Consider the following 26,329-nt stretch of genomic DNA (forward strand, 5'->3'; position numbering starts at 1 on the left):
TAATGGAAACCATCTTAATAAGAAATAAGAGAGATGTAAGAATTGAGAGAAGTAGAAAAAAGACCACATATAAGGGAGAGTTTTGGCTAGGGAATCAGTACAGGAAAAAGAAAATGGCAGAAAAGGAAAGATACAGGTAAATCACTAATAATAAAATAATGAGAAGAAGAAGATGAATGGTACTATGAGATTTATAAAGCACTTTACACATATCTCATTATTATTGTGTTATTTTGATGAGTACATATATTTATCATAATATAACATATTTGTTATTAGCTAATAGTATTTTTCTTCAAATATTAATAAAATTCCAAATGTTACATATCTGATATTTAAATTATAGAAAAGTCATTTAATTTTTATATGATTTATCATATAATGGGTCAGCTCTCCAAATGGGACAATAACTTCAAAACTACCATACGAATCAATAATATATGTCACTTAGTACGCATACTAATTAGTAACATTGGATATTCCTGGCCTAAATCTCTGTGTGCCATAGAGACTCCAAGGTACTGGTTTGCCTCAGGGGAGGTTAAATTCAATTCACAAAATACAATTAGCTAATAGCAAGTAGAAATATTTTTCTGCCCCTAAATCTCAAATGAGGATTATATGATGCAGTCATGTTTCTGATCTAGCAATCTCATGCAGTGACTGCTGGTTTTCTAGGCAGCTCATACTTTTGCCTTAGATTATATATTTCTCAGAGATTATTGAGGTATTTAGGTGGCACAGTGGATAGAATGCTGGACTGGGAACCAGAAAGACCTGAGTTTGAATATTATCCCAGATCTTTATTGGCTGTTGGACTGCTCAGAGCATTCCGTTTCTCAGCCTCATGCAAAGTGAGGAAAACCATATAGTACTGACCTCCCAGGGTTGTTGTAAGGACCAAAGAGATAGCATATTTAAAGTGCTTTGAAAAACCCAAAGAACCATATTAATGATAACCATTATTTTTAGAAAAATCCACTTAAGGTTATCTTTTAATAAAATGGTCTCACCGTAAACCCAGTTCCAAAACTGACACAGTACTCAACAGATAAATGCTGGTGCTCTGTTACTGTAAACCTACCTACTAATCATTGGAGACCTGACAGACTCATGTTAGTGGTGTCATAGAACTTTGGAATTTTTATTGTCTACGTATTTTACTTTGTCTATTTGAAGTCTGCTCAGAGTCAGTGATCTCAAACCGCTTTCACAGAATCATAAATATGAAATAGATTTTGAGAGTTCCTCTTCCAGAACCTCCACTTGTAGGCAAGGCCACATTTAAACTATCTTAAAATGAAGAGTTTTTTACTAACTGAGAAAGCCTACAGAGAATTTTTTCCAGCTTCCCTTCAATTTCAATTTACTAATCATTTATTGACTCCGTACAAGGGTGTCTGCTAGGTGCCGGGTGACAAAGATAAAAATCTAACAATCCCTACCTTAAGGAGCTAATGTATTTCAATATATAATATATCTTGCTGCTCTAAAACAGCATGAAAATGTTAAATAATGTTTATTGGATGCTTGAAATGTGAGTATGTATTTAACTATGGTAAATAGAACTTGATCCTAATATGCAATCTTTTATCATGATTTCTTCATATATAACTGCATTTCTTATAGGCACCATTCCTGGACCAATGTACTTTGGCATTGCAATAGACAGCTCTTGTGTACTGTGGGACCATAATGATTGTGGAGTTAGAGGAGCTTGTCGGATTTATGATAACTTCAAAATGGCCTACATGCTGGTAGGAATAAGTAAGTGACTGCCTTTTGATACATATATTAATATATGAAAAAACTCAGCTCAAACTACCATCATTTATAAACAATCTTTCCCCAATCAAGAATTCATTTCTTCAATAAATGAGTATTTTCATAGCTTTTTGGAATATATGGAGAAACTCAGCAATTTGTATTCACATTTGAAGAGGTGATTACATTAAATACACAGATAATATTTCTGATTGTATTAATGGTAATGTCTTAATGAATTTTTTCCTATTTAAGTGATTTTTCAAATTGCTTCTAAGTAATCTTTCACATGGAGATTTGCAAGTTATCTTAAATTAGCTCTGGTTGAGTGAATATCATTAGATCTCTGTTTCAACTGGATTGTTTAGCATTTTACACTTGACTTTTTTATTTCTGCAATTACTTTGAAAGTCATCTGACTTTGAGAAAATATCTTTTGCTATTAAAGAATGTCCAAATATTAAGTCTGACTATGTTTGACTTTTTTTCTTTATGACAAGGGAAGGCCTATGAGAGTGGACCAAAGGATGTATAAAGAAATGATTTTGATATTAAAAACAAAAATGCATTAAACTTTTTTAAAAAAAAATAGATGGTAAGTGATTTACAAGTCAACATGTCTCCTCAAACAAAATGTTTTACGACAGGCATACATTATTGGATTGTAACTTAATATAACAACTTCATAGAAACACTCATTGAAAAGTAACAAATGCCTGTTTGATGCAGAAAGTAATTACCTCTCGTAAACTGAATACATCCAAAAAACATAGTAAGCAAAAACAAAATGGTTTTCTAAGCAATCAAAACAGGTGTTTGTCCATTCACAAAAATTTATGTACTTTATTCAGATGATATGTTCTCCTACTGTCACCTAAATTCTGTTTACTCTCATTAGAAGCAAAATTCTAGTGGTCTCGCTCTTTTTTAAAATCCATTTTACAACATATTAGAAGCAGCAAAGAAGTATTTCTTAATCACTTAATCACTTACCAGAGTTTAATCGCTTTGCTAAGCATAATAATAAGATAACAAAGTAAAAGTCCATAATGGGAGAGACTATATATATATATATGTATACACACACACACACACACACACACACACACATATATACGTACGTATGTATCAGAACATCAGAGATCAATACAGAGCAGAGGGAAAGTTACCTTAAAGAGGACAGTGCCAGTGTCTCAGAAGACCAGGAAAAGCCTCCTTGAGGAGATAAAACTGGAATAAATCTTAAAAGAAGCCAGAGATTCTAAGAATTGGAGTTTTAATGAAAGAGTATTTCAGACTTGGGGATGGCCAGACAGGATGGAATGTTGTGGGCAAGGGAATTTGGGAAGAAGAGTAGAAGGATACTGAAATGGACCAGGTTGCAAAGAGCTTAAAATGCCAAAAAAATGATTTTATACTTTATCCTGGAGGTAATAAGGAGCCATCGCAGTTTATTGACCTGGGCTTAAAGGAAATCCCTTTGGGAGGTATGTGGAAGATGGATTGGAATGGGGAGACTTGAGGAAGTAGGACCAATTAAAAAGCTATTAAAGGGATAGTTAGGTAGATAGAACACTGGCCCTGGAATCAGGAGAACCTGAGTTCAAATCCAGCTTCAGACACTTGGCACTAGCTGTGTGACCCTGGGCAAGTCACTTAACCCTGATGGCCAAGAGAGGGGGAAAAAAAGCTATTAAATAGAGACACTCACCTCACTTTTTGAATCACTTGTGATATCTTGTTGTTTCTCCCTTCACAACATCCCTCAAATATGACTGCTTTTCTCCTTGTCTGAACACATGAATTCAGTTCTGAGTGCCACATTTCAGTACAAATTGTATCGTACAGAAAAGTGTAGTTAGGATAAAGAAAAAGGCAAAAAACCTGCTACATAAAGCTACACAAAGACCTGCTGAAAGTACCAGGAATGGAATGTCTGGAAAAGAGAAAACTTAGAGGAAGCAAGATAACTGTCTTCAAATATTTAAGAAGTATGATGAAGAAAAAGGAATTAGACTTGTCGTTTTTGGCCTCAGAGGGTAAAACTGGAACGTTGGGTGAAGGTGGATTTAAGCTTGACGTCCGGAAAACCTACCTAACAATTAGAGCTATCTGCAAATAGAATTGACTAATACTGGACTCCACATACTGGAGTACTTCAAGAGGAGACTTGATGACCACTTCTTGTATATGAGGTATACGATTACAAAGGCAATTCTTATTCAGGTAAAAATTAGACTACATGACTTCTGAGGTCCCTTCCAACTCCAAGCTGCTGTTCATACTATCAATTTGATTTCTGCCAGATTAGTGAGCATATCCTTAACATCCTGGCTGCAAGAGGAATCAGCTTATGTGGACTTTGTTGATCAGAATCTACTAAACCATGCGTAGAATCTACTCTGGACCCAGCCCAACCCTTATAGCAGTTGAAGCCATTAATAGCCATGTGGGGTCAGAGGCCTCTAGAATTGTGTCTAAGATCTCCAAATACAATTAGGATCCATTAGGAGGCAATGCCATATGTGCTACTTAGTGGCTTAGCTTCTCTGTGGTTCTAAGGGTCTAGTGTCTAAGCTGACACCATCCCCTCATTACATTTAAGTCCTGTTGTTCAACTTTCAGGTTTGGGCATTACTATATATGACCTCTCTAAGCTATCTTGTGCCTCCCTCTGAAGGAAACTGGCTTCAGTTTGTTGTGGAAGTAGAATATTATAATAGGAGCTGTTGATCTAAGTATTATGTCATTACTATTACTGTGTGATTATACTTATAGTTGGGTCTCAGTTGCCAGTGGAGAATTAAATACGAAAGTTACTTAGGATCTCTTTATATACCAATTCATGCCACTTTTATCTAGCCCTCTGTTCATCTCCATGGGCATGGGGTCTTAGTACTTTTCTTTGAGAAGAAAATCAGAAAACTCAATTGTAGGCTTCTCAGTACTGTCAACACTAAACATGCATTTATTAAATGCCAGGTGCTGTGCTACATGCTTAGGATAAAACAAAAGTCAAAGACAGCTCTTGTCTTCATGGGGGAGACAAAATATAATCCTGCTTATATGGTAGAGCATTCCAAGCTCATATTGGTCTGATCAGTCACGGTAGGATACATTGAAACTTGACTTTATCATAATGATATCATTTTGTTCCTCTTTGAGAACACAGGACAACAATCAGTCCACCACTGCCCGTTAACAGAAACTGTTTCTTTGTCTATTAATAGCTTTATTATTTATTTACTGTTTAGTATTTATTTATTTACTGTTGATCATGTGACATTTGGATCATAGATCATATAACCATGTCGTATTGATATCATTTCACTCTGTTGACAACAAAGGTGAAGTTATATAATGTCTTCCTGTTTGTATTAGAAAGCAAAATTTCCAAATCCTGGGCAATTAAATAATAAATCCTTTAAAAATTCTATCCAGTTCCACCAATTGTTTTAAATGAATCAAAGTTTCTGCCTTACCTATTTCATCCTCACTAATCCTTGCATACTCAGAAACTTAATCTTCCAGAAACTTACCACCTGTAGCACCATAATTCTGTAGACATGCAACAAAATAAGTTATAATTCTGTCAAAGGAAGAAAAGAGCTCATTCATTCATACATGCTTTAATATTTACTCTAGGTGCTAACATATTAATCTAGGTATGCTCAGATACCATAGATATATTAGTGCTGTCTATTTATTCTTTGAAAAAGAAAGGCTGAATTGCTGCCTTAAAAAAAACATTACCATATACCTTTTAATAAAGTACAGCTAAGTTAACTGATGTGATTGGTGAAATATTTCAAGATGGCACCACCTCTTAGTGCAGGGAGTGAAGCAATTGAAATCAGGTAAGTGGAGGAAGGGGCGGGAAAGGAGATAGTAGTGATAAAAAGAGTAAAAGAGATAACTCATAAGCCACAAAAGTCATTGTGATATTTTGACAACCCTCAATGTGATAAGTGGTATTATCATAAAATTTGGTCTGTGTGGTTGGAAAAATATTGTGAAACAAAAATCTGGAAAAACTGAATGAATGAAGATATGGTGTTTATTTTATTGACCCTAAAAAGTGAAAGTCAGATCCAAAAACTTACTTATATATTATCTTTATAAAAATGGAGAAGCATCCATTATTTAGACTTTTACTTTCCATACCTCTTACAAGTAATACTTGGTCAAGACTCAAAGATTGCAGTGTGGAACCTCTAGCAGTGCCATTACGGATTGACTGTAACTGGTCAATCCTAAAGTGTAGGTCCCCAAATTGGAAAAAGAAATATATGCCTACTTCTACATGCAGGGTTTTACAGGTAATGAACAATAGTGAATGGTCTTGCTTTGCTTCCAGCCATAGGCTACAAAGAGAAAGATTTGGATGCTGATGTCTTTAACCCTAAAAACCTTGGTCACAAGAAAGACGACTCTAAGTGGAATTCAAATAAAGGAATCTAAAACAAGTACAGGTAAAGTCATTCTGGTTGCATTCAAAGGAGAAAAAAGTAGCATATAGTATAAAAAAAAGATGCTGAAGTTTTTCACATTGTACAAGACAACTGGAGCAAGTCCCATACTGTTGTGATGACAGAATGAGTGACAAAGAAGGAAAGGCTTTGATAAATAATCTGCTTCAGGCTCATGTCCCCAAATGCATTTCATACAAGTTACTTCTATCATCAAAAATAAATTATGTCCTAATGAAAATTCAAAATACGAGGACAGATATACTTCTATAGAATCTCAAGGGATTTTTATAGAAACTGGAAAGGAAAAGGAATATTTGCATGCTGACATATTTAGGTGTAATTCTACAAGTGATCAGAAAGTTCATTGTGATCCTGTTTGTATTAGTAGAGAATTGATTCTTGAGGGAATCAATTCCACACTGATGTTGAAAGAGAGAAATGTAAGCTCAGTATTCTTTACGACTTGCATGAGATATTGGTAATTACATAGGGAGTTACTTGAAAGGTAGTTTGAAAAAATAAATTGTCAGGGATTTTAGAGTTTCTGCTCCGCATGGTGATATGGATCAAAAGTAAGACGTTATCATGAGGGAGTACAGAGAAGGGTCAGCCTGGGTTCTCATCACTACAGACTTGTTGGCTTGTGGAGCTTATATGTATCAAGTGTCTTTGGTTATAAGCTATGATCTATCATGAAAACTATATTGACAGAATTCTCTGAGGTAGTCATTTTGGGAAGAAGGTGTTGCTATAAACTTTGTCACTGAATATGACAAGAGGATTTTCTTTTTGTGATATTGAGACTTTCTAATAATACAGTGGAGAAGACGCCAAGTGTGGCTGACATCATTTCATCTCTGAGATGGTTTTGAATGCTGTTGCTGAATAGATGATTCACAACATTCATTATGATGCTTTGGAAATAACAAATCTTGACTCAAAGCTAACAATGCATCAGAAATATGGATTTTAAATAGCAAAAGGACTTTAGCCATGAGTTCCTTTTGGGGAAAGAGCTTTTGGTGCACTCTCCCTTAGAGTTAGACTGTTAGGGTTGTGTGAAAAAGGGTCAGAAAAAATAGTAGAAATATATTTTGTAGTTGCGTAGAAATGGTTATATTAGATAATCTCTATCATTTAGTGATGTACTTATGCAATAAAGATATGTGTTGTATGAAATGAGTCAATTATGTTAAATTAGTATAGCTAGCTTTTATCATGTTAGTCAGTCAACTGAATAGGAAAGGCTTTTCAAATGGACAATTTTGTTTTGTACTGTACTATCCAATAAATTAATTAGTGCCAAGTTTGGACTCAACCCTGTGTCTAAGTCCCAACAAGCAATCATAAACTTGAGAGGATCCAATCCAATAAATTGTGATATTATAACTGCCTTAATTAAATTTGAATATTCAACAAATTACTTGCATATTCAAAAAGACATAATTCTAAAGCAGATGGTAGCAGCTCACAAAATGAAAAAGACTTGGCTTTTCTAACAACTCCTACATCCAAAGCCTCAAAGAAAAATATGAATTGGCCACAGGCCATGGAAGAGTTCAAAAAGGGTAAAAAAATCAAGAGAGGTAGAGGAAAAATTGGGAAGAAAAGTGAGAGTGATGCAAGAAAATCTGAAAAAAGAGTCAATGTCATGGTGAAGAAGGCACCAAAAATACTGAAGAAAACAATACCTAAAAAACCAGAATAGGCCAAATGGCAAAAGAGACACAAAAACGCAGTGAACAGAAGAATGCCTTGAAAAACAGAATTGGTGAAATGGAAAAAAGATATACAAAAATTTATAGAAATAAGAGCCACTCCTCAACTGTCGAACAGTCAAAGGATATGAACAGGCAGTTTTCAGACAAAGTAATCAAAGCTCTCTACAATCAAAAAATGCTCTAAGTCACTATTGATTAGAGAAAGACAAATAAAACAGCTCTGAGCTACTACTACACACCTATCAGATTGGCTAATATGACAGAAAGGAAAATGATGAATGTTGGAAGGGATGTGGCACACTGTTGGGTGAAGTTGTAAACTGATTTAACCATTCTGGAGAACAATTTGAATGTATGCGCAAAGAGCCATAAAACTGATATACCACTACTAGGTCTATACCTCAAAGACATAAAAAACAAAAAGGAAAAGGACTTGCATGTGCAAAAAATATTTATGGCAGCTTTTTTCTGGTGGCAAAAATATTGGAAATTGAGGGGATATCCATCAGTTGGGGAAGGGCTGAACAAGTTTTATATGTGATTGTGATGGAATACTATTGTGCTATAAGAAATGATGAGCAGGGTGCTCTCAGAAAAATCTGGGAAAAAACTTACTGATGCAAAATGAAGTGAGCAGAACCAGAAGAACATTGTCCACAGTAACGGCAATACTGTATGATGATCTACTGTGAATATTCTCACCAACAATGATCCAAGATAATTCTGAAGGACTTATGATGAAAGGTCCTGTCCATCTCCAGAGAGAGAGCTGGTGGAGCCTGAATGCAGATCAAAGATTCTTTTTCTTTACTTGGTTTATTTAGGGGGAGAGGTTGTCTGTTTTCTTTCACAGCATGGTTTACATGGAAATGTGTTTTACATGCATAACCTATGTCAAATTGCTTGCCTTTTCAATGTTGCTATTTGTCCTCCATTCTCAAAGAGAACCATCACATCAAGGAGATGACATGACTTGCAAGTGAATTGGATTTAAGTGAGGGAGGGCGATGCAAAGCCACCAGCCTCACTCTGTCCTCCAGAACCATGTTGGTCCAGTGGCAAGATATAAATCAGGACGACTGAAAATGCCCCCTCTTCTCAATGTGGGGCTTAGGAAGGAAAGCAGAGAATTTGGAACTCACAAGTAATTGGGAAAAAATAAAATTTTTAAATAAGGTTTAAATGAGGAAACATACATAAAATGTCTTGCAAACCATAAACCACTACATAAAATGCTATTATATTATACAAATTTTATTAAATAATAGTCATGCTCCCCATTTCATTTATAACCAGATGTTCCAGAAAAATGTTTTTACACTTTTAAAAATTGTGACCCATAAATAAATTAAATCTAAAAGGCAAATTGAAACAGGATCATGTCTGACAGCAGATGCTTTCTTTCATAACCGTATCAAGAGAGGTAATAGTAATAACAGTAACAGCAACAGTAATAACAGTGGCTAACACTTTAACGTTTGCTAAGCATTTTACATACATTATCTCATTTCATCTTCACAATTGTATACAGTAAGTGTTTTCATTATATTAATTTTAAAAATGAAGAAACTAAGCCCCACAGACATGAAGTGTCTTGTCAAGGGTCACACAACTATGAACTGCCTGAGGCAGGATTTGAACTTAGTTCTTCCTGACTCCAAATCCAACTGTCTATCTAATATAGACTGAAGTGGTCTGCAATTAATCTTATTTCCAGTGTCAACTGTTATTTTTATGTTTTTGTAATTTTTCTTTGTCTCATGGGTTGAAAAAATGACAATAATATCAAGAAAAATACTAAACTATAATTCAAAAGAATAGGAAATACTGATAGCGTGCATCACTGCCATCCCTATAATGTCTGGGAATGCAAAGAAAGTACACTGTACTGGGGAGAATCCCCCGTAACGATGGAGGAGGAGGAGGCATGGATATATTGTGACCTGCACGTTAGAAGGAATACCTAAAAACAGTGAGATCACAGATAACTTTGGAGTTTTATGATCTTAGTATGTTCTGTTCTCTTTTTGTTGTTGTTGTTTAATCAGTTGCTATAAATCATCCTAAATTTCTCTGAATTCTTCAGTCTTTGTTACTTTTGGCATAACAATGTTCCATCATACCTACAACAATTTGTTTGGTCATTTCACAATCTATGGATATATACTTTGTTTTCAGTTTCTATCACAAAAAAATGCTATAAATATTTTACCTTCCCTTTTCTTTTACCTCTTTTTCTGCATATACCTAGTAGTGGAGTTTGGGGGACAAAGAGTATAAAGATTTAAGTCAGTTTTCAAATATAGCTCCAGATCATTTTTCAAAATGGCAAGACTAACCAGAAATGTATTAATATTCTTGTCTCTCCATAACCTCTTGACATACCTTAAATAATTGATTTTCTATTTTTATCATCTTTGCCAGTGTTCTGGATGTAAGATAAAATTTTCAGGATTGTTTTTAATTTGTTTCTTTCATTACTAGTGATTTGGGGTATTTTTCATATGGTTATTGGTCATTTACATTTCTTCTGAAAACTATTCACATCATTTTACCACAGGTCTGTTGGTAATAATGGTCTTATGTATTATATCAGATTTTATATAAAGATTTCTCCAAATTGACTATTTTTCCTTATCCCTAGTTACGTTTGTTTTCCATTTGTCCTTCTAAGCACCAACACTTAACAAATGTCATTGCTCTAAAACAGTATGTGTTCATTAACAGTGGTATATTTTTGTATTAATTCAAATGGTTCAATATTTCAAAGACCTCTGTTTCCTCCACTAATCCATATCATAATTCCTCTGTAAATCGGGTCACTGTGGATATTTTGTGTGGCTGAAAAAATGCATCGTCCTATAGCCAACTTTATGATGAACTTCTCCAAACTTAGCTAGGATGGACTTCAGACTGATAAGATATAAACGTTATCAATTAGGCCTATACTTCAGTCATTTGCAGCTTAGTATATGCACTCTGTTAAAAACCTAGAGTACTCTTATAACCCCAGGGACATATTGGAGTAGACCTGGAGAGTAATTAATATATTTATTTTATGCATGGTAATGATCAACCAAACATGGAAAAGAAAGATGTCAATCTTTCTCATTTCTAATTTTTTGTGTTTACACAAGCCCTATGTTGCTTCAAAACCTTTAATTCCATTTCACTCCTTATTTTTTTTGTTGGAATCTATAAGAAATCTACGAGCTGTGCATCTTTTTGCAGAAATGTGCACCCATATTCCTCAAGATCAATTAGAGTAGGGACAGAGGAACATAAACCTTTGCTGATAAAATGTATACACCTTATTTTGTTATTTAATTATTTAAACAGGACCAAATCAAAAAGCAATTCTTGCAGAAATATTGTTTACTAAGAAACTTAAACTGATCATTCATTTCTTTTTTATTTATTCAGGTATCCTTTGTAAAATAATCACTATTCTCTTCAATACTTTCGCACTAGTGTTATACAAACCTCCTTCATCAGATGCTAGTGGATCATTGCATTCAGCCAATCAAGAGGGTGATCAAGGAATGAATCTGGAAACTAAGACTTTAAAAAAAAAACCTGAAGAGAACATTTCATAATTGAAAGATTGATGTGTTATAGCTGCATGGTAGAGCTGCAATTTTGGGAAATTATATAAAAATTTGTATTGTTATTTTTATATAATTTATTTTATATATTTATCTATTGTATTTTTAGGTACAGAAAGATTTTTATTTTGGGTTCAAATGTAATAAAGTAGGCTGTGTGCCCATTAATGACCCCCCCAAAACTATGAGCAGTTCCAAAAGATAAACATACACATGCATTATGGTGAGTAAAAGAGAAGCATACTCCTTTTAGGGTAAAGGAAGAAAAACTGTATGAGCTAAGGAGGCAAAAAACAACCCATCAATAATTAACAATTCTGAGTACAAAGAACTCTTAAAGGATCATCAAAAAGTCCACTCCATAGTGCAAAATTTATGCTTGTTTATCTTAAAGACTGTTCTGTTTCTAATCCAATTGTGCATCCTTAGAATTTACATCACATTTTCCCCAAAAAGATTACCTTTAAAATAACACATGAACTTAACATATTATGCAATTTCTAATTAAAATAGCTATGGATGATTTCATTTTTTTTTTCCTTTTGCTCTGGACTGACCTACTTTCAGAGGCTTTCTGTGCATGGTGGTTCATTTCAACTTTCTTTTATCCTTTTAGTCATGGAATATAATCTGAAAAAACCTAGATATCTTAACTTGAAGGTGTTTTTTTAAAAAAAATAACTTGTTGATATCCTTGATTTGTAATTCTTATTTTAGCATTGTCTTTTTAGAAATTAATCAGCACATTCTACTTAAAGCCTCATGGGTGAAGTATATCATTTCAGTGGATGAAAAATGTCTACACATTTTCCAAATGTGAAAAGGTTTCTTAATCTAAGCCTTGCTACCAAAAAAAATGTTTTAAAACAATTTATGTGAGAAATAGTGAAATAGTTTATTCAACAGGGTACGTAAATTAAGATCATTTTTGGATCACCCCAGTTTTTCGTTCTTTAGAAATAACATCAATCTTCTATAACCTAAAATGATTCATTGAGGTTCAAACATAAAATCTATCTGCTGGCAAACTGCTACAAAATAGGCTATACATAAGTATACATAAATATAGCCTATTCAAGGTCATGGTTTAAGGTGAAGTGAGTAGGGAGTTGGTGATATACAAGTAAAATGCTTCCTTTAGCTTAGAGCTTCTTAACTTGAACCAGGCTAAGCCCAAAACAAACTGAAAAGCAGAGAATCTTGCTTCTTCCAAAGTTCTATATGATTCTTTTAGAAAATATAAATAAATCTTTAAAAATTCAGATGGTTAGCAATTGTATGGAATTTTTATTACTGTGAAATATGAGAAAACAATACAATTCTGAATCTATTTAGAAAATGTTCTTTAGAAGGAACACATGCATTCATTTCAGATAATTCCAGTTACCAAGGTTGTGTAATAAAATATATTGATTTGAAATTTTTAACTTTTCCAAAGACTGTAAAAGTTTGGCCTTGATCAATTTGAAATAAAATAAATGTTTAAAATTGATACTGATTTTTTTGTCCTGATATCTGCTTTTATTGTTTTAAGGAATTTCTAACAAGGAAACTCTCCTTGCCTAGTGTGTTCCAGCAAGTGTTCTTCATCTTAGAATCTCAGAAAGAGTTTGACTTACTCAGGATCACAAGGCTAACAATCATTTGAATATAATTTTAGGAATAAAAATACAGTTCAAAAATGTATTCTAATAGGATTCTTTATTTGAGAGCTAGTTTAATGTTAAGGCTATTTTATATCTGAGATGTTACTTAGTCATTTTCTTTTTCCTCCCTTCTTCCAAATACTAGATCCAGCAGGTGTACTAGATCAGAATACATCATAGATTACAAGATCATACATATAGAGAGGGAAAATACATTAGAAGTTACCAAGCCTCACCCTCTCATTTTGCAGAGAAGGATACTGAGCCCCAACAAAGTAAAGTATTAGCCAAAGTTTACACAAGTAGTATTTGGAAGAAGTGGGATTTAAATCCATATTATCTCCCTGCTGTACCATGTCATATTTTTGTAATCATGGACTATCGAACGTAACTTTGCAATACTAACACAGGGATTTCAGAGATGAGATTAGACTGAAAATTCAGGCCAGTCATAAATCAATAAAGATTTGCATAAGCAAAGTATATTTTCCCAGGAGAAAACATTAATCTTACACTCACTTTGATCTGTAGAAGGATTGTACCCTTTGTGGCCTTCATGATACTAAAATTTCAATTTTAAGTCCAATCAAAAGTTGTAGGTCCCAAGCTAGCTAAGCAGCCACTATCCTCTTGCATGCAGCTTATCCTTGTTCCAGGGTTGATGCTAAAATTGTTTTTTTCAGTGACCTTCAGGAAAATGTAAAGTTTCTTTAATGATCTCAAACTTCCTCCAGAAACAAAGTTCCATCTTTTAAATAACAATATTCTACTGCTAGTATTGTATAGCTATAGAACATAGAATACAACAATGTAAAGGCCTCTAGCATATTGGATAGATCCTCTCTAGAGGACAGGAACAAGTCTCTCAGGACGGGCAGGCAGGGATGGCTTTCGATCTGTCTTACTTTTGAAAAGGATTGAAGCAAGGAGACCAGTGATTCACCTGAGTACCAGCATTACTTAACAACTCTGAGAAATTCCTGAGCTTATAAAGAATTACCAATTTGTTTCAAAATCTCAGAAATAGCCACCAATTCCTTCTGCATGTTAGACACTTGCTTAGGACAAGTGCACAAGTACTACATGGAAGGAAACAATAGCTTCCATATTTAATATGTTTTAAATGCATTTCCCATTTAATCTCCATGATAATCCTGTGACATACGCAGGTCATATTTCCAATCTGGTGACAAGCCTCTCTGAATAAACTAGGCTTGGGTCCTTAAAGATCAGGGAGAAAAAGTAGGGATGACAAAGAACTAGTTTCTATTATTCTAAAAGCCTCAGGTCCTACTCATCCAATTTTGAAACGAGCTCATCACACCACCACAGTTCACTCAGTTTTGTTCACAAGACTTCTGTCAAACATCTCGTTGAAACCCAGATATAATACGTCTAAGATATCCTGTCAATCACATCTGACAGGCCTTGTTTTTGATGAACACATTTCCATTTTCATGTGCTCACAAATCATTCCTTATATAGTGTTCCTATAGAACACTAGTTCAAGAAGCCCTCTGATATTTTCTGGGCCTGTTTCTCCATCTATAAAATAAGGAAACTAGAAGAAATTAATTTCTAGGTTTAAATCCTAGAATGCCATGTTCTAAAATTCTAGAGCAACTATGAACCTCAAAATCACCAGTGTCACAAATTCACCCTTTTTGAAAACCAAGACATTTGCCCAATTCCACCAATCCCATAACATCTTCCCTATGCTCCTATCTCCTATATTTCAAAGACCAGCAATCACAATTTTCCATCCTCTCAATTTATAGGACTTTTTGGTTTGTAGCTAGAAGACTCCCCAACCAGATTTTAAGATTCTTGGGGACAGGAATCACCTATTTGCATTTTTCTCTGGGGGTTAGAATAGTGCTTTACACACAATACGCATTTACAGGATCAGAGATACAGAGCTGGAAAAGCCCTTAGAGGTCATTCATTTAGTCCTACCTCATTTTATACATCAGGAAACTGATGCCCAAAGAGGAACGATGACTTGCCTAAAGTTACAAATGTAACAAATGGCAGGGCTATGATGTGAATTCAATTGCTTCAATTAAATAAATATAAAATATGTTATTTCCACTGGACCATGCTGCCAGTATTTGTTAACAATTAAAAGTCAGATTCAATAAGCTTCTTGATGGACTGAGTTCCTTGTTATAGGAGATAGAAGGTTAGACAATCTTAAGAGCCCTTTATTCCAATTCTAATTCTCTCCTCATCCCTCCTGCCACCAACACTCCTTTATTATTGCCCAATTCTACCATCCTTTAAGGCTCAGCTCTCTGTATCAGTTGCTGTATGGACGCCTTTTTGGGGGGGTTTGTCTCATGCACATGTTCAGCCCTGACCAGCAGATCACAATCTCCCTGAAGGCAGGGAGTGTTCCTAATTGTCCCCCTTCTCTCCCAGCACAAAGCTGGCCATTAAATACATGCTCAGGGAATATGAGAGAATACACAAGCATCTGAACTTTATTTCTCTCTCATCATCTCAAAAAGGATTTAACATCTGCAATCTCCAATCTCACACCTAAGGAGCTACCTAATGGATTACAACTATAGTGCTAGCTTAATCTAGAAGACCCTGAAAACACTCGAATCCACAGCTGTGCTTATGAAATATTAGAGAACAGCAAGTACTCTGGTCACAAGCCCAGGTGTGGCATAAGTTCTACGGTTTTAAAATGGCTGTTTATGGGCATCATCTGTTTTGTATCCCCAGCACCTAGGACAACGCCTTTATAAAGAATGGTAGCTTATTGCTTAGTGAATGGAGTTTCACCTACTGCACTCAACACTGTATTCCACATAAAGAAGTTAGTTAATACATACTTGTAATGGGTGAACAGGACTGCTGATAAGAACTTGCTTTAAAAAAAAAATACCTTCTCTGAAAAATACTATTGTATAAAATAAGAAATACCACTATGAAGGGTTGCTAAGACACAAAAAGATAGCCTCTGATTGAAGCAGAGACGCCTATAGGGGTATCTCCAAGGGGCAAATGGAGACAAATCTTCAGCAGCCAGCACAATGGAAGGAACACTGATTACTTGTTCAACCCCTGGGTGATTCATTCAGTCTCCCTGGGCCTCATTTTTCTCATCTGCAAAATAAGGTTGGTAGATGATTTCTGAGGCACCTTCCACCTCCAGACTTATATGTCCCTAGTACCTCAGTCAAATCAAAGTCTCACCCTCCTCACTCACCCTGAAGGATGGGCAGAATATGGTCATAAGGCAAGGACAAACCACAAAAGTGGCAGAGTCCTGTATCATAGGAGGAGAATCAGAAGTGGAAAAGAGTTCTCTTGCCCAATCTCTGACGTTATATATCTTCTCTATGATATAAATGAGGCAATGTTATAATGACAGGCTGAGCAGGAATAGAAGTGGCTAACCTGGTGTGTCAACTAAGCTCACCTAGCTGAACATAAAGTAGACAGTGGGGGCTGGGGTGAGGAGGGCTGGGAGGAAGAGACTTGACTTCCTCAGCTGGTGGAGATCTGGATTTTGAAGAGCTTCCCAGTGTCCAAGAAATCCTTCCTTGCCCAACACCTCCAAAAAATCAAGACAGTCTCCAGGTTAGTATTCCCCCGCCCCGCCAAGGGAAAGGTCACAATCAATCCCTTACCTGGGGAAAAGGAATGTCTGTGGTTTATTTGGAATTATAAACAGCTCAACTACATAAACAGGCATCTTAAAGATGATGGGTGAAGAAGAGTCCACTTTTCTGCTCCATCCTATGGATTAGGCCAAGGGAGGGCCCACATCAGGTGGAGCTGCTGGTTGAAGCTGCTCCTTGGGTTTCCTCACAGGCTCACAAGTTTCTCATTGAGAACAATTTGTGACTGGGTCAGATTGGCAAGGTAAGTCACAATCAACATGCTGTTCAGCATGGTCTCGAAGTCCTCAGGGGCAATCTTGGGACCTTGTTTCACCAGGCCCATCAGGAAGCGGCCCACGATGTTGTCAGCTGATACCTTTCCAGACAGCACATCCTCAGCACACTGCAACATTGTGCTTGGAGTATCTTGTATGCAGCCCCACCAACTTGCTGCAGATCACTTGAAAGGCCAATCACCCAGTTGGGGCTGAAACATGTGTTCATGATAAGGCCAATTCCAATTCTCTCAGTACCATAGTAGACATATTTCACCATCAGTGGAGTGAACATCACTCTCATCATTTTTCCAGGAACACCCATGGAAGCACTGACGTAGGCTTTCTTGGTCATTCGTCCATTCTGGAGGCTGGTGTCCACAGTGAGATGAATGGGGCTATGGGCCTCCCAGCTGTAGTACTCATGAATCAGCACCGAGTGTTCTGTGATGTCATGGCCTGTGGCTTACCAGCCCATAATAAGCTCACTTGTAGAGTCTTTCTTGTGTAATTCATACGTATTCTTAGCATATTCCATGTCCACAGCAACCTCATCCTCAGACTCATGATATGGCTCGGAAAAGCAGTTGGTGACTTCTACTGAGTGCTTGTCAATCGTTCCCAGCAGAGTGCGGATGACGCGAAACTCGTAGCTGTCCACGATGGAAGCAAGGATGACCGGGTGCAGCCGGACCACGCGGCCGCCAGGAATGGCCCGAGGGGCGCCTGCACCGGAGCTGGGGTTGGGGCGGCCGACGCCGGAGCCTGGCCCTGGGCCTGTGGTGGGGCCGGGGCTGGGGCTGGGGCAGACGCCGGGGTTGGAGTCGGTGAGGAACCCGAGGCAGCTGTCGCAGAGCGGAAAAGCGATACTAAGCTTTAACCTGTGTGTTTCTGCCCTGCCAGCTAGGGTATCCCAGGTGGGAGAGAGAGAGGGAAAAGGTGATATCAAACTTCTTTCCCTAAGATGCCTCTGGCAATGATTGTTGTGGTAAAGTGGTTTTCAGTTATATCTGACTCTTTTGACTCCATTTGAAGTTTTCTTGGTAAAGATATTGGAGTGATTTGTCCTCTCCAGCTCAATTTACAGATGAGGAAACTGAGGTAAACAGGGTCACACAGCTAGCTTGACCAGATTTGAATTCACGAAGATGAGTCTTCCTGACTCCAGGCTCATTGTCCTATCCACTGCACTACCTAGCTGCTAGCTCTGCTAAGGGACTGCTCCCTTATTCTGTGAAGATTGGGTAAGGACTCCTCCACCTTCATCCAGGTTCCCTGGGTTGCCACCACTTTTAGGTAAATAAATACACATTCACCAGAATTATGTAAAGAATTTTTCATTTATGTAGTGTCAGTACAAAGCAAGCTATCTTCTAACAATACTACAGCTAAGGAAATAAAACACAGGGCTAGCACAGAGGCACAATATGGTAGTAATGGGAGACTTCAATTATCCACACATGTTCTGGAGCTTTCTCTTTCTTTGTCAAAAGTAGCATAACTAATCATTTTTTTCAATGATAAATTCCTACTTCAAAAGATGAAAGAACCAACAATAAATTCTTTTCTGAATTGTATTCTGACCCAGAAGACAGGAAGGAACTAATTGCTGAGCTGTAAATGATGGAAATCTAAGAGGAAAAGACCAGTCTATAGAGTTCATGATGGAAGAGAAGAAAGCTGGGAACAGTCTTACCCTCCCCTAGATTGTTACAGAATAGATATCAGGGGATCTAGAGTAAGAATCAGATGGACCGTCATCCCAGGGGATGTTGTCATTTGTCTTTCATTTTTGAAGAAGACCTATGACATAATGGGTATCTTGACTTGTGCATGAATTGAACTGAAGTGAGGCAGAGATACACAGTCACCAGCATTACTCTTTCTTTCTGAGTCATCAAAGTCCAGTGGCAAGACAAGCAAGACTAGTGGTGTCCTGGGATTTAGTGGATGCCCTTGGTGTCTTCAATGTCTAACCAAGCTCTGAGTAATCCAGTGCCTGCTTCAGGCACCTTCGTGGCCATTGAGACAAATTGTTCACATCTACCTATTCTGCTGGAGGAAGTCTCCACATGCTTAGATAGACCCCACCTCTAACTCACTCATGGGCTTGATGTTCATCATTTACCCTCAGCCTGGTTTACCCCATCTACTGAGACAGTTTATTGGGATATGGCTGCTGCACATGCTACAGCTGCTTGGATTCACACGTAAGAATTGGGTGAATCAGGTAGGCACCAAAAGTGGATGAGCAGCCCTAAAAGGGGCTCTCAGCAGTCCTTCTGAACACCCCATACGCTCCCAGGAGGGATAATAAACTTAAGAAGGAAATGCTGAAGGTGCAAAAAAAAAAACAATTCTGAAGAGAGAGAAAGAAGGCAATTATCTAGAAAGCTGGATGTGAATGTAGAGATCACCAAACAACTTAGATTTTTAGAAGATGAACATAAGATAAATCCCGGAGCAGGTAGTAAAAGTATAGCATGGTTGTCTCAGGAAAGCATCAAGGTGCTAAAGTTCACAATGAATTGAGGCTGCCAAGGAAAGTTAACAACAACAAAAAATCGTTTTTGTTTTGTTGTAGTTATATCAGAGCAAAAGGAAGGTCCAAGAAGGTCCAAAATGAAATAATTTCTGCTTAGGTTAAGTGACAGAACAGAGAGAATTGCACACATTTTATTTCTGTTTTATCTGCCAAGAAGAATGATCTTTGAACGGCAAAGTCCAAAACAAAGAGGGCTAATTGGGATACCAAAGATCAGTAAGAAATCACCTTGTTATACCTAGCTTACTTTAATAAGTTCAAGTCATCTGGCCCAATTAATTCCATCATCAAGTACAGAAAGACTGGTAGGTACAATAATTGGTTCATTTTCATTAATCTTTAAAAGACTAAGAAAAATTAAAGAAATATTACAGAATTGAAGAATGGGAAATGTCCTGATTTCCAGGGGGGAAAAAGGGGAAGAGAATGTATGTACAGACTCCATAGAGCTGTTGGCTTGATTGGTTAAGTTCTAGAATATATTATTAAAGAGATTTATGAACATCTGATCACAAAAAACAAAATCACAGAAAACAAAAAAGGTCATATCAGATTACCTAAACTCTTTCATCAGAAGAATGTTGTAGGTACAGTTTATCTAGATTTTAGTAAACCACTTGATTAAGTCTCTCATGCTATTTGTCTAGAAAATATGGGATCATATGAGTTAGACAATACTTTGATTAGATAGATTCAAAACAGGTGAAATGGGTGGATTGAGAAGTTATTAATGATTTCATGTCAGTTTGGAAGGTGATATCCAGTAAGGTGCTCCCAGGTATCTGTGCTTAAATTTATACTGTTTAATATTTTTGGTCAATGACTTATGTCAATGACATAGATGCCACTCTTTTAATTTGCAGATACTATATAAATCTGGAAAAGATAACTAACACTGAATGACAATCAAGGCTCAGAAAGCAAGAACATTGTGCGAAACTGAATAAAATGAAATTGAATAGGAAAAGTTCATTTTTCTGGGTACAAGATGGGCAGCAGTTCATCTTAAAAAAAAATCTGGGAGTTCTAGAGTACATCATAGGGAGCATAAGTTTTCTTCTCAAGCCCAGCTCAGCAAATGGCTGTCTTCAGATGAAAGGAAAATACCTTCCTCAGATTGCTTTTATCTTGGGGTTTTTATTAGTTTACATCTTTAAAATCGCAGATTTCAGATTCTGGGGTTTTAGAATCTTTTGCCAAGTTTATAACAGCCCTATACTAGTCCTCATACTAATCAATCAATAAACATCTATTAAGCATCTACTTCTTTGTACCAGAAGTGTGGTAAGCATTAGAGATACAAAAAAGAGATAAAAAACGATCCCTGCCCTCCAGAAGCTTAAAATCTAAGGGGGCAACAACAGGCAAAGAAATATATACAAAGCAACCTATATACAGGATAACAAGGAAATAACAGAAGGAAGACACTAGAAGGATGAGGAACTAGGGAAAGTTTCCAGTAAAAGATGGGATTTTCATTGGGACTTAAAGGACATCAAGGGAAGTCAGTAGGCAGAGCAGAGGGAGAGCATTCCAGGTAAGGAGAACAGCCAGTGAAAATACCCAAGCTGAAAGATGGAATAGTATTGTTCTCCTGGAACAGTCAGGAGGCCAGTCTCACTTGATTAGAGTAATTGTCCAGGCAGAAGATGTAAGAAGGCTGGAAAAGTAGGAGGGGCAAAATTATGAATGCCAAGCAAAGCATTGTGCATTTGATTCTGGAGGCAGTAGGGAGACACTAGCATTTACTGAGTAGTAAGGGGACATGATCAAGCCTGCAAACACTCACGTAGCATGCATGGTCCTTAATCTATTCCCAAATGGCAAGCTGGCCCTCTTCATCTGTCTGAAAGCAAGAGATTTTCCCCTGATAAACAACAACTTTATCTTTTAAAAAAAAAAATCTTAGACTGAAACACCAGAATACAAATACAGAACAGAAAAAAGAAACAAAAACATATCATAAACTTCAATATTGGAACTTAAATACAAAGTAAGAAAGAAAAAAGGCATGTTGTGCATAGCAGAATATCAGAGAGGACTCAAAATATGTAACGAATTTTCATTTTAAGAAAGCCTGCATGATAAATAATACACATGTTGAGAAGTTTTTCTTGGCTTCCTTGTAAGTTTTCTTTTCTTCTCTGCTGTGAACTTTTTTACTTTGTCCTTTTTCTCCCCTGCCTCCATCCCCAACCCAGAAGGCTACAATTAAGTTTGAATATGTTTCTCTATAGCTATAGATATATACATACACATATACATAGATACATACACACATATAGACATATACTTTCCCAAACAAATTCTACTCCTGATCTGTTTTTATGTTTGTGCATATCTCTCGTTTCCTGTCTCTCTTGCCTCCACTTTACTTCTACCTGTTACCTTGCCCTCCTATTACTTGCCTACCCCCCTCCAATGATCCCTTCCCTATCCTTCCAGTCCCATAAATCTAAACAACAGTCTTTTCATCAAGCTCCTGACTCCTAGGGTCAGTACCTCACCTTCCAAAAGCTATGTCTATGATGAATCAATGTTACTAAGGAAGAGGGAGAACTTTCTAGTCTGTGATTTCTAGGGTGATTTCTCGGAAACAGTCTCCAGAAAGACCTAATACTATTATAACAGAATGCTTTTGGACAGTTCTATTTGATCTTCTCTAGACCTGCCTTATTCCAATTTCAGCACAACATCCCCGGGGCATCTATGTCTTTGCCTCTTCAGAGCCAAAAACATCCTAGGGAAAAGATTTAAGTTTCCTTCATTTGGTAAGTCTATTTTGCCCTCACCATAGTTTGGACAACTCCTTCCCAGAAAGAGCTTGAGAGAGCAGTGTGTGGGACTGCTGGGAGGTCCTTTGCTTTGTAATGTCAAAGTAGAGGTGAAATTACCTCTGCACAGCTCTGGTGAATAAATATGTATTTGTCTGAAACAAAGGGAATGACCTAGCTGATCTGTTGATAAACCTGAGTTCCTAGATGAAGATATAGGTCACAGGGGTGGGGAATCTTAGGCCTCCAGGCTACATGTGACCTTCTAGGTATTTGGGTGCAGCTTTTTGACTGACTCTAAGTTTTACAGAACAAATCCTTTTATTAAGGGGATTTATTAAGGGGATCAACTGTGAAGTTTGGATTAAGTTAAAGGGCCACACTTGAAGACCTTAAGGACCACATGTGGCCTCAAGGCTGCAGATTCCCCACAGGAGAATATTCCATGTGTTCCCACAAAATAAAGGGGCAACCCCTCAGCAAAGGCCTCTAAGATGGAAAAGATTGGATATCCTCTCTTAATCCCTGCCATGGGACTAGGGACATGACATAGATGCCCTGGCTCATGGGTCAGCAACACTAAGAGTGGTAATGGTACAAGCAAAGTCTCACTCTCAACCTTGGCACTGGGACAAACTGCATGCAAGACAGTAGTCACCTCTGAGCTACCTTAGAACACAAGAAGACCTTGACCCATGATGAGACTCAGGAAATACGCAGCAAGTTTGTTACCTATCTAATGTTCCTCATGCTGTCTGTTATCCTCTGTGAAGTGTGAAAATTTGGCCACAGTTACCATTGTATGGAGCAAATTGTTCAGTTCTGGGATTCAGTCCTGGCCTTTGCCCTCTTCAGTTTGTCAGTCTATCGATCTATCAAACGATCTTCCCAGACTCATCGATCTTTGCTGCTTTTTGTAATTGTCTGATATCGGTTGTTTCTGACTGGGTTGATGCTCACCTGAAACGTTCTCCACCATATTTCCTACATGTCCTCATATGAGCAAATCTTAAGATATTGTCCTACTTCCTCCCACTCCTTTACCTATTCTGATCTTTATCTGAATAAAGTACGCCTTTCTGGATCCATATCTTGGGGGTCGTCTTGTCCTATTAAGTCTCAGTGATGCCTACAAAGTCGTTTGCCTCCTTGTGTTAACGTCTCTAGTTCATCTTCCTTGCTAGTCATACTCTAACTAGCCAGATATCTGTGTCTAGATACTTGAGGATATGGATTTTATTACTGATTCCTGTCTTGGATTGTTTCCTATTAATTTTTGTATGTCAAAAGTGCTATTTTTCTTCCCTCATTGTAGTTACTCACTACCTTCCATTTCCTTCTAAGTGGAAAGCCTTTTTGATTTTATATGAAAGGCACTGGCCAAATGCATTCTAACCAGCCCCTGAAAGGTAGACTACGCTCCATTCCTAGCCAAGAGCCCATCATTCTATATTTTAAAGCCTGGTCCAGAAACATCAATCCTGATTCAGACATCTCAGCCAGACATTCACTTCCCAGAGCTGTCTTTTCCATATCCTTTGCTTTTAATAGTAATCAGTAATAAAAGAACCTTTGTTACTCTTTCACTTTATTGCTAAAGGTTTCATCATCTCTAAAGTGTTTTCTAGGTTCCTTCAGGCAGCATCATTTGTGCTAACGTATATCCCTAGATGTGAGTCATCTGTTTTATCAGATCTCAGAAACTTAGCATGTCAACATGCCCCAAGAAGATAGCACAACTCTATGGTTATCAGACCAACCAGTAAGCTGTCTCAGTAGCCTTTAGCAGGAGGTCACAAACCACAACTATTCCTTTCTGCTAACTGTCATGGGATAGCTTTTCAAGTATTTCAACAAATAAATAAGAGGAAAACGATTGTGTAAGAAACAGTGAACCTCTCTACATACTTAATATCTATATTTTCATATAAACATATGCATGCAAATATCTTTATATAAAATACATTTAAATGCTTAGATCTATTACATAAATATATATTACTTATTATACATATTTAAATATGCATGTGTAAATATATATTATATAGGGTCAGTTAGTGTGGCACAGTGGAGACAACACCAGACTAGGAGTCAAGAGGAGTTGAGTTCAAGTCTGGCCTCAGACACTTCCTAGCTCTGTGACCCTGGGCTAATCACTTAACCCTATATGCTTCAGCTTCCTCATCTGGAAAATAAGCTATTATCTTTGCCAAGAAAACCCCAAATGGGGTCACGAAGACAGACACAAAATGACTGGTCAACAACAATGTAATGTGTTTATATACATATAAAGTTTAACAAGGTAGTAACAAATGTATGCCTTTGCATCCCCTCTTCTGTGCGTTTATTTCTTTTGTGCACTTAAAAAACTATTTTATTGATGCTCCATTTTATTGAAACTTTTTTATTGCTACTCTCTAATGTATCTCTTGATTAGCCCTCCAAAATAATAAATGAAATAAACATGTATGGTTTTTTAAAAAGCAAATCAGGAGACCGATTATGTATGAGAAAGAACGCCTGAGTCTCTACCTATAGTCTGTTATATATCCCAAGGGATAAGAGATATGCCTTGTCAGTTTTCTATCACCATGATTGATCACTGCTTCAGAGTTCAGAGGTCTTTAAAAATCATTTCCCTACAAACCATTATTGTCATCGAGTAAATTTTTCTCCTGTTTTTGCTCACTTTAATTTGAATCCTTTAACAAAAGGCATTTTTTTCATATTTCTCTGAGTCTGTCATATTCATCACTTCTTATATGTTCCAGTAAAATTCTGTTACATTCATATGCCACAGCTTGTTTGACCATTTCCCAACTGATGGCCACCTGTTTTGTTTTCGATTCTTTGCTGCAAAAAAAAAAGTACTGCTTTAAATATTTTTTTCTATACATGAGGTTTTTCCCTCTATACTTGATCTCTTTGGGGGCCATGATTAATAATACATCAAAGTGTATGCACAGATTAGGGACTTTATCAGGAGTAATCACATTTTTTCCCCAGAATAGTTTAATGTGCTTATTCTTCTTCCAAAATCTCTAATTGTTTTTTTTTGTCATTTTTGTCAATCTTGTAAGTGTAAAGTGGAACATAATAGCTATTTTAATTTGTATTCCTCTTATTAGTGACTTTGGAAATGGTGTACTTATTTTGAATGAGATTTATTCTTCTAGAGCTTTCTGTTGACTTTTATTAGTAATGTACAAGAAAGCTGATGATTTCTATGGGATTACTTTGCATCCTGAAAATTTACTGAAACTATTAAATGGTACAATTAATAAGATGAATCTTAAGGATTATCTACACAGACCATCTTGTCAAGAAGTCCCACCCATGGTGGGTTTGGTCACCAGTATTCTTGTGGTTAGATGAATGAACTTTATAACCAGTAAATAAGTAGTAAACAGAGAAGGTTCAGGTTGAGACCAACTATAAGAAAGAGTTTAACTTATCTAATTATCCCTATATGATATATGTAGAATATGCATTAGTATGTGTTATTTTTAATATTAGTTGACTAAATTGACTAAATGAGTATTAATAGATAAGTACATCGTTATAAATTGCTAACAATCATTACCCCTATGAAATCACAACAAACTGATTAATACTGATTGGAATAAAATGTAGATCTGATAAATAATTTCTCTCAGTATATATTGCTTTTGACTCAACTCAGTTAAATGGATTATGGTCATTACATATAAACAAGGTTTAAAATGGGCATTCATGATCCTTTGCCCAATGGAACTATCACAAATCTATCCATTTTTTTTTTTTACTGAAGAACTGGGAGAAAGGAATATTTCTCTGTTATATTTAATATCTAATTATTATATTAGGACCAAGGTTTTCCCTCCTTTCTACTTCCTTATCCAGAAACCAACTAGTGTGGGAAATGTCTCTT

At 36.6% G+C, this 26,329-nt stretch overlaps 1 protein-coding gene and 1 pseudogene across 7 annotated transcripts in view; one reads left to right on the plus strand and one right to left on the minus strand.

Annotated features, from left to right (window-relative positions):
* LOC140496913 (solute carrier organic anion transporter family member 4C1-like) overlaps nt 1-13,054 on the plus strand; it is a 121,830-nt gene extending 108,776 nt beyond the window's left edge. For 5 of the 7 annotated variants that reach the window (XM_072597326.1, XM_072597325.1, XM_072597322.1 and 2 more), the window contains 2 exons: nt 1,630-1,767; nt 11,381-13,054. In XM_072597326.1, the coding sequence (XP_072453427.1) occupies nt 1,630-1,767; nt 11,381-11,553 (311 nt within the window). In that variant the 3' untranslated portion in view covers nt 11,554-13,054. Of the gene's footprint in view, nt 1-1,629; nt 1,768-11,380 lie in introns of those variants that run through there. The other 2 variants (XR_011964447.1, XM_072597327.1) reach the window with 2 other exon arrangements.
* A 3,775-nt stretch (nt 13,055-16,829) lies between these two features.
* LOC140532192 (eukaryotic translation initiation factor 3 subunit F pseudogene) lies at nt 16,830-19,124 on the minus strand (annotated as a pseudogene).
* Between the last annotated feature and the right edge of the window lie 7,205 nt (nt 19,125-26,329).

This window comes from Notamacropus eugenii, chromosome 3 (assembly GCF_028372415.1).
Source record: "Notamacropus eugenii isolate mMacEug1 chromosome 3, mMacEug1.pri_v2, whole genome shotgun sequence".
Classification (NCBI taxonomy): domain Eukaryota; kingdom Metazoa; phylum Chordata; class Mammalia; order Diprotodontia; family Macropodidae; genus Notamacropus; species Notamacropus eugenii.